General features: G+C 46.8%; 1 protein-coding gene across 1 annotated transcript in view; it reads left to right on the forward strand.

Annotated features, from left to right (window-relative positions):
* LOC117042455 (zinc finger protein 569-like) overlaps nt 1-8,750 on the forward strand; it is a 33,755-nt gene extending 25,005 nt beyond the window's left edge. The window contains exons 8-13 of the mRNA XM_033142001.1: nt 544-661; nt 1,629-1,726; nt 3,805-3,931; nt 5,780-5,878; nt 6,574-6,696; nt 7,645-8,750. Coding sequence (XP_032997892.1) covers nt 544-661; nt 1,629-1,726; nt 3,805-3,931; nt 5,780-5,878; nt 6,574-6,696; nt 7,645-8,741 — 1,662 coding nt within the window. The 3' untranslated portion in view covers nt 8,742-8,750. The remainder of the gene's footprint in view (nt 1-543; nt 662-1,628; nt 1,727-3,804; nt 3,932-5,779; nt 5,879-6,573; nt 6,697-7,644) is intronic.
* Nucleotides 8,751-9,494: the final 744 nt, after the last annotated feature.

Consider the following 9,494-nt stretch of genomic DNA (forward strand, 5'->3'; position numbering starts at 1 on the left):
ACTGAATATCCAAAAGGGCACTTCTTCTTCTTCTTCTTCTTCTTCTTCTTCTTCTTCTTCTTCTTCTTCTTCATTTGCAGAGCAGTATACAAAACTGCCAAATTAAACAATTGAAGCAAAACATCAAAACCCGTTAAACAGGATCCCGCTCACTCAATACTCATGTCATTTTCTGACTGCCCATTTATTATCAGTGGCAACAGAACCCACCCCACTCCTCTAAATCAAGCTTTGCCAGCCTCGTGCCTTTAGGGTGTTGATGGACTCCAACTCCCATCAGCCCTTGCAGCTAGCATGGTCAATGGTCTGGGATGATGGGAGTTGTAGTCCAGCAATATCTGGAGATGCTTGTAGGTTTCCCCACTCCTGGCTAGAATAGTACCGTTTCCTTTTGGTGCTCCCTCTAACTTCCGTCACTCTGCCCTGAACAAGGGGGTCCTTCCCCACAGGCATTTAGTAGGAACAGGATTCTGGACTAGATGGGCCAACTGGTCTTATCCAAAATACTCGTCTGGTGCTCTTATGTCATCTCTGTTGCTCCAGGTACCTGAGGAGGAAAAAAGGGAGACTGCTCTGGGTCTCCTCTCAATTTTGGGCATTCAGCCAGGACCTTTATGCAAAGAGGAGGAGGAGGAAGTGAATGAAGATGCCAGTCTGCTTGGTAAGGAGTTAAGGGATGGATGAGACTTTACAAAAGTGGCTTGTTTACAAAGGTTTTGTTTCCGTCAGTCATGAATTCAAAGGGGCATGTTGTTGTTTAGTCGTTTAGTCGTGTCCGACTCTTCGTGACCCCATGGACCAGAGCACGCCCGGCACTCCTGTCTTCCACTGCTTCCCGCAGTTTGGTCAGACTCATGTTGGTAGCTTCAGGAACAATGTCCAACCATCTCGTCCTGTGTCCTCCCCTTCTCCTTGTGCCCTCAATTTCCCCCAACATCAGGGTCTTTTCCAGGGAGTCTTCTCTTCTCATGAGGTGGCCAAAGTACTGGAGCCTCAACTTCAGGATCTGTCCTTCCAGTGAGCACTCAGGCCTGATTTCCTTAAGAATGGATAGGCTTGATCTTCTTGCAGTCCATGGGACTCTCAAGAGTCTCCTCCAGCACCATAATTCAAAAGCATCAATTATTTGGTGATCAGCCTTCTTTATGGTCCAGCTCTCACTTCCATACATCACTACTGGGAAAACCATAGCTTTAACTATACGGACCTTTGTCAGCAAGGTGATGTCTCTGCTTTTTAAGATGCTGTCCAGATTTGTCATTGCTTTTCACCCAAGAAGCAGGCATCTTTTAATTTTGTGACTGCTGTCATCACCTGCAGTGATCATGGAACCTAAGAAAGTAAAATCTCTCACTGCCTCCATAGACCTAGGTATATGTGTATAACATTAAACATAAACAACCTACCGGTACATTTAAAGCTGCTTTATATCATCATGGCTTCCCCAATGGATCCTGGGGAGACCCCTATTCTACTCCCAGAGCCATGATTCTCAGAGTGGTTTAGCAATAATGGAATAATATAATTGTAGAATTAATTGTAGAAATAATATAATTGTAGAATTGTAGCCTGGTGACCTGATAATTTTTTGAAATAAATGAAATGAATGTAATGGTGGCCTTTCTCCCATTTTGCTTCTCCCATCCCTTCCTGCCTTGTAGCCAGTGGGACGCGGCCTCTGATTTCCTGTGGCTCATCTCTTCATCCTGCTCCGGAGCCAACTCAGGTGAGGCCTGAAAATGGGAGTTGTGGAGGTTGGGGAGGGAAGATGAGGAAGAGGAAATAGAGATGTAGTTGAGGTGGTTTGCCATGTGGTTAAGAATTTGCCGGATGTTGGATGCGCATGCTTTTTTCTGGTTCGTACCTTGGAAGTCAAACGGAATCCATTCCAGAAGTCCGTTCAACTTCCAAAACGTTTGGAAACCAAAGTGCAGCTTCTGATTGACTGCAGGAAGCTCCTGCAGCCAATCAGAAGTCACGGAAGCCCCATCGGACATTTGGTGTTTCCAAAGAACGTTCGCAAACCGGAACACTCACTTCCGGATTTGTAGTGTTCGGGAGCCAAAACGTCTGAGTTCCAAGGCATTCGGGATCCAAGATATGACTCTATTGCATTTGTTTGTCACTTTGCAGTAAAACAAATCTCAAAGCGTCTTACTAACCCTGATGGCCATGTTCTGCCTTCTGTCGGGGACTGGGCAGAGGAGGAATGGTGGAGACTGCCTCCCCATCCTGACACAGTGTCAATAGAAAGCACCCCAGAACCTCCATCTCCCAGAACCCGGTGAGCCTTAAAAGTAGGAGAGCAAAGAGCTCAAAGACAGAGGGCACACAGCAGCACCTGTAGAGGAGATGATGAGAATGGCGACAAGGAAGTGGGAGAGACAGGGGGTGGAGATTCAATCAGGACAACACAATTCTCCAAGAGGCTGGGTTCTATAGCCTCTCTCTGTAATACTGAAATAAAAAAGGACAGTAAGAAACTTTTCCTTGTCTTTATACTTTCCTGGGCAACCAGCTGGGAGCCACTGACAGCATCCTGACAACTCCACTGTAGGAATGCTTCTAAATCTCAGTTCTGGGAGAGCACAGGAGGGGAGAATGCTGTTGTGCTCAAGTCCCACGTTCCTCCATGATCTGACTCTTGCCAACCCGCCGTTCAGCGCCTGGGAAGTCCCCAGAAGAAGACTGGCAAAGTCGCTTTGCACTGCAGTTCCCAGCTGACTGCCAGGAGCTTGGGAGGAGCTGTGCCAAGGGTCTTGGGCTGGTGGGTGGGACAACCCACCTGTCAACCACCCGACATCACAACGACATCAGATGGGTTGCCCCACCCACCTGTCAAAGTTGGCCAATGGAACGGGGTGGAGATTAATAAGGGTCTGTCCCATTGGGTCAAAAAAGGTCCCCCACCTCTCTTGTAAACTAACAAGGAGACTTCTTGCATCCTTCTTGCATCCTTGCCAGTGTGGTGTAGTGGTTAAGAGTGGTAGACTCGTAATCTGGGGAACCGGGTTCGTGTCTCCGCTCCTCCACATGCAGCTGCTGGGTGACCTTGGGCTAGTCACACTTCTCTGAAGTCTCTCAGCCCCACTCACCTCACAGAGTGTTTGTTGTGGGGGAGGAAGGGAAAGGAGAATGTTAGCCGCTTTGAGACTCCTTCGGGTAGTGAAAAGCGGGATATCAAATCCAAACTCTTCTTCTTCTTCCTGGGAAAGTTGTTGTGATGTAGTGGTTAGAGTATGGGTAGGCAAACTAAGGCCTGGGGGCCAGATCTGGCCCAATCGCCTTCTAAATCTAGCCCACAGATGGTCCGGGAATCAGTGTGTTTTTACATGAGTAGAATGTGCCCTTTTATTTAAAATGCACTTCTGGATTATTGGTGGGGAATAGGAATTCGTTCATTTCCCCCCCCCTTCTTTTCAAAATGTAGTCTGCCCCGCCCCCCACAAGGTCTGAGGGACAGTGGACTGATCCCCTGCTGAAAAAGTTTGCTGACCCCTGGGTTAGAGTGTCGGACTAGAACCTGGGGGATCCCAGCCATGAACCTCACTGGGCGACCTTGGGCCTGTCACTGTCTCTTAGCCTATAACCCACTTTACAGAGTTGTTGAGATGATGACCCCCCTCTGTTGCCTGGGGTTGGGATTCGCTTCCAATGCTATAATTCTGTGATAACAACAGGAGATGAGCTGGAGTGGTGGTGAACCAATTACATCCCCTTGAACTCCTGAGGGGATATAAAGGCAATAAATGATAATATGTCTAGACAGCAAGCGTTGAGGAAGGAACATTTTCCTTGTTTCAGGGACTGTTGGCTTTCGAGGAGGTGGCGGTTTACTTTGCAGAGGAAGAATGGGCCTTGCTGGATCTGGACCAAAGAGTTCTGTACAAGGAGGTCACGTTGGAGAATTATGGGAATATGGCCTCACTGGGTAAGAATCTCCTCTGCAGTAGCCTGTAAGGGAGCAAGGGGGAGGGAAAAAGCAGCTCGTGTCTTCCATGTACAGTGGATGCTCGGGTTGTGGACGTAATCCGTGACGGAGGCACGTCCGCAACCCGCAGTGTTCATATCACGCAGTGCCGCGTCTGCGTACGCGCGTGATGTAATTCAGCGCTTTTGCGCAAGCGCGATTTAGCGCTTCTGCGCATGCGCGGCAACCGAAACCTGGAAGTAACCTGTTCCGGTACTTCCAGGTTTGGCACGGAGCGCAACCTGAAAAGACGTAACCGGCAGCGATCATAACATGAGGTATGACTGTATGTCAACCACGACTATTTATCAATTCTTTAAAAATAGAATTGACCCTAGTACAGTCGTACATTGGAAGTTGAACGGAATCCATTCCGGAAGTCCATTCAACTTCCAAAACATTTGGAAACAAAGCGCAGCTTTTGATTGGCTGCAGGATGCTCCTGCAGCCAATTGGAAGCGGCGGAAGCCTTGTCGGATGTTCGGCTTCTAAAAATAGTTCGCAAACCGGAACACTCACTTCCGGGTTTGCGGCGTTTGGGAGCCGAAACGCTCGAGAACTAAGCTGTTTGAAAAACCAAGGTACGACTGTATGTCCCTTCTGTTTCTTAGCTTACAAGTGGAACCTGCGATAAAAGGTTGCAGCAGAGTGCACTTCAGTTTGGGATTCTGGCTGGCTGCACCCTCTTTTCTCTCATTTCATTTCCCCTTCTGCTCAGCTTTCCACTCTGTCCTCCAACGTATACTGAAAGATAGGAAAATGTAGGGGGGCTTTGGTACATATTCAGATGAACAGCATATTGTTGTTGTTGTTGTTGTTGTTGTTGTTGTTGATAAGAGATTTCAGAGTTGCCTACGTGCAGAATTTCAGCTGTTTATCTCCAAGCAATTAATAGTTGGCAAAAAGCCCAGATCTGCTCTCTCTCATACCCTTAGCAACGACCCGTGATAGGTCAATTGAGTTCCTAAAGAACTGAGCTCTGTGTGAGAGCTTTGTGGTTAGTGTGGTTAGTGTGTGGAGAAAGTGGTCAGTGCAGAGAGAGAGAGACAGAGAGGAAAGATTTTATGTTTTGTTTCTTTTATTTGTAAAGTCTGTAAATAGTAACCTATGGATGCTAGTTGCTTCAATCAATAAATACTGTATATAGTTATCCAGTGAGTTGCTGAGTTCCTGCGTTGAGCTGTCTAGTCAATTTCACAACAGCCAGAAGCTTCCAGAAAAGTCTGCGTCTAACTCTGCGGTGTCCAGGAATACATTATACTCCTGACACTAAATCTTAAGAATTATTATTATCCTTATTACAAGGAAGGAGATTCCAACCAAACAGGAAGAACTTTCTGGCCGAAAGAGCTGTTTGACAGTGGAATGATCTTCCTCGGAAGGTGCTGGACTCTGCTTCCTTGGAGGTTTTTAAGCAGAGGCTGGGTAGCCGGCTGTCTTGGATGCTTTAGTTGAGATTCCTGCGTTGCAGCGATTGGACTAGTCAACCCTTGGGGTCCCGTCAAACTCTATGATTCTATGTAGTTTGTTAAGGGTTCTGAGAGTTGCCAGGTGACCCCCCTATTTCCCCTCACAGGGCTACAAGTCCCAGAAATCCCTGGTAGAGAGGGACTGATAGTTAAGCTACTCTGGGAGTTGCTGCTCTGCAGTGGCGTGTTTTGAAGTGTTCCTTCACCTTTTTAAAAACCAGGGAAATATTTCCCCGTAGTTAGAAAAGTAGCATGTCAGGGGAAAGTTTTTCTAGCTTAGATGACTTGAGATGACAGAAATCACTCCTTAACTTCCTGTGTTTTCTTCCCTTCTGTAAAGGACTTTTGATTCCCAAACCAGACTCCGTCCCCTGGCAGGAAGGAAAAGAAGATTTATTCACTCAAGACCCTGAGGAAACAGAAAAAGGAGGTTTTGCAGGTAACTGCCCACCTGTGTGATGGGACCATACATGCCTTAGAAATCTATAATTTGAAATATTTGAAAACGTCAGCTTTGTACTTAAACAAAAATTGGCCGGGAACTTCATCCTCTGTGTCTTTATCAAATTATTTAAAGAACAAACTGGTGATTGCTTTAACTGTTTGATATGTGGTAATTTGAATAATGGGGATGAATTAGAAGAACTGCTGAGTCTTGAATGAGTCTTGCTTTGGAACTGAGGACTTCATTAGATTTTCTTCTGCCCTTCCATTTTATTTTGTTGTAAGGGCTTGTTAGAGATAATGCGTAAGGACAACAAGCCTGAGGAATCGGTTCCCCCCCCTTAAAAAAGGCCAACAACACTGGGGAAATGGTGTGTGTGTGTGTGTGCCGGAGGGATCTTTGCACCACGGCGCCAGATATGCTTAAGACGGCCCTGGTGACACCAGATGACGTTGTGGAGTCCCGTCTTTCCCAACTCAATTTCCCTGTATGAGTTTACAACACATTTAACCGAAACTCTTCTTTGACGTCTCTAGATCCAGCCAGAGTTACAATATATTTTTCGGTGTTTCCACTACAGTATAGGTTGTGCGCAGTCTAGAAACCTCTCTATTTTCTGAAGTTTCTTCCCTTTTCTGACAGAGGGACTCCTATTTCCCTCCTGGTCTTTCTCTTTCCCTGCATCACAGCTGCAAATGAGATCAAAGAAGAATCTCCTCCAGGAGAAGGGATCCCTCATCTGGAAGACACGGCCGAAGATTTCCCAGAGGGATCTCAGGATGACATTTTCCCAGCAGCCGAGTACTGTGAAAGTAAGCATTCAAAAGGAAGGAGTGCCACAGCTCAGTGGATGTTCGTTGGGTTAGGGCCTCCTCTGGGTTGTTTTTCTAAAGTTTTTCTCTGTGTCTACACCTCACTAAACCTTGCAGTTCCCCTGAGCCTAATATCTTGTGTGTAAATGGTGCTGCTTTGTCTTAAAAAGCAGCAACACTCACAACCCAAACCTCAGAGAATAAATGTTTTAATCAGAAGCAATGGGCTTCATCCTGTCACCTCAAAACTCTTGCCACCTTTGTTTTTGTTTTTAAATAATTTTTATTATTTTTTATACTATACTACTACAAAACAAATCCAACATACATTCTCATACATTTTTCAATTTTGGCTGACATAGCCATGACTACCCTCAGTCCTTCCACATGGCTTTCAAAATTATATCTTAATATTATACTTCTTTAATCAACCATTGCTTACATTATCATAAAATTCCTGCTTACTCTAACTACCATATTTACAATAATATTTCTACACATTAACTACAAAACTTCTTGAAGTCCTATTAGCGTATTCAATTGTAAATTGTCTTTTAAATAATTCGTAAACTTTAACCAGTCTTTGATGAATTTCTGGTCCCGTTGTTCCCAGATTCTTCCCGTCATTTTGTCCAGTTCTGCATATTCCATCAGTTTCACTGTCCATTCTTCTTTCGTCGGTAATTCTTCTTGTTTCCACCTTTGTGCTAGCAAAATCCTAGCTGTAGTCACTGCGTATTGGAAAAGTTTAATGTCCTTTTTTTCAATGTATGTACCTACAATACCTAGTAAGAAAGCTTCAGGCTTCTTAACAACTTGCCACCTTTGTTTTGAAGCAGTAGGGTGGAGGCCATTGTTCTGCCTCCATGGTAGCTTCTGTTTTCCTCCTCTCCTGTCAGATGGAGCTATATCACGGCCTGTGTTTTCTTGTCTCTCTAATCTCTTCAGGCGATGGCACTGCCAGTGAGAGTGAGATGGGCAGGACGCATCATGAAGGCCCCAGGTCAGCCAGTTCTGATGGGAGGTTCCCGGGGGGTTCCCCCAGGGACGTTTCTGTGAAGTCCGAAGCCTTCGATCAGGGCTACGAGTCTGACAGGCAGCACTGGCAGCGGGCCATGAAGAAGTGGGGCATCTCCATTCAGGAGGTGGAAACCGCCGTGGCTGATAACGCCGGCACGATCCGCGCAGGAGAGGAGTGCCACATGTGCCGAAAGTGCGGGCAGGCATTCGAGCACCAATCGGGGCTCATCGTGCACCAGATGATCCACACGGCCGAGAGGCCCTACGAGTGCCTTGAGTGCGGGAAGAGCTTCTGCCGGAGGGAGAACCTTCTTGCACACCAGAGAATCCACTTGGGGGAGAGGCCTTACGAGTGCCCGCAGTGCGGGAAGAGCTTCAGCACGCGATCGCATCTTATCACCCACCAGAGAATCCACACGGGCGAGAAGCCGTACGATTGCCTGCACTGCGCAAAGAGCTTCAGCAACAAGTCCTCACTTGTCACCCACCAGAGGATCCATACCGGGGAGAAGCCTTACGAGTGTCCGCAGTGCAGGAAGAGCTTCTGCCAGAGCGGGCAGCTGATCAGACACCAGAGAATCCACACGGGAGAGAAGCCCTACACTTGCTTACAGTGTGGGAAGAGTTTCTGCCAGAGAGGGCAGCTGATCAGGCACCAGAGGATGCACACAGGGGAGAAGCCTTACGAGTGCCTTCAGTGCGGGAAAAACTTCAGCAGGAAGTCATACCTTGACATTCACCTGCGGATGCACACAGGAGAGAAGCCTTACGGGTGCCCCGAGTGCGGGAAAAGCTTCTACCAGAGTGCCCAGTTGATCCGGCACCAGCGGATCCACACGGGGGAGAAGCCATTCATGTGTTCTGAGTGTGGGAAAAGCTTCTTGCAGAAGGAGAAGCTGGCAAGACACCAGAGAACCCATGCGGAATCAAAACCGCACAAATGCTCAGAGTGCCAAAAAACCTTTCCCCGGAAAGATAAGCTCATGCATCATCAGAAAACCCACGCAGGGCTTGAAACCTTATGAACGTTTCCTCTCTTTAAAAAACAAACAAACAAAACCCTGCTCCCAAAGTGTAATACGTTTTGGGCAAAATACATCACGTTTAAAAATCATTCGAGACCGATGTTGGAGAAGGTTTCTGCTGTAATTTGGGGCTTCTCACATATAAGGATAAATGCAGAAGAGAAAAACAGAGTCTTGCTGGATCAAACCAGACCTGCTGTATACTCCTGAAATTGAGGCATTGAGGTAATTACAGTCGCCTTTCGAATCCTCTTGATTGGTTGGGAGAACATTCTTACACATCAGAGAATCCACACAGAAAAGGGCCCTTTCTGAAGCATCTTGGAACAAGGGGCAGCTTTTCATCAGCGGTGCCGTGAAGTAACTTTGGTCTCTGGGTAGATATCCCTCCTCCATTTCTTAGATGGGAATGTGAATTTACTTCAAAACACAGTGAGCCATCCCTGCTGAGTTCAGGGGCCCTCTGGCCCTTCATCCCCATGGGACAGAACTCCTTTTCACATTAAAACGAAAAGCAGCTGAAAATAAGTGTAAAATGTCACTTAGGACGTAGACATTTGCAGGTTGGATGTGCAAACTGTAGACGTATTTCTCCTGTTGTCACCCCCTCCCCTCACATCGGGTATCTCTCCCACAATCTCCTCTTCCATTATCTTTTATTTGCACATAATGTAGTCCAGCATCCTGTTCTCACAGTGCGCAACCAGATACCTCGGTGTGGGGTTGGGGACACAGGCTTTTGCATTATGGTAA

This window comes from Lacerta agilis, chromosome 2 (assembly GCF_009819535.1).
Source record: "Lacerta agilis isolate rLacAgi1 chromosome 2, rLacAgi1.pri, whole genome shotgun sequence".
Classification (NCBI taxonomy): domain Eukaryota; kingdom Metazoa; phylum Chordata; class Lepidosauria; order Squamata; family Lacertidae; genus Lacerta; species Lacerta agilis.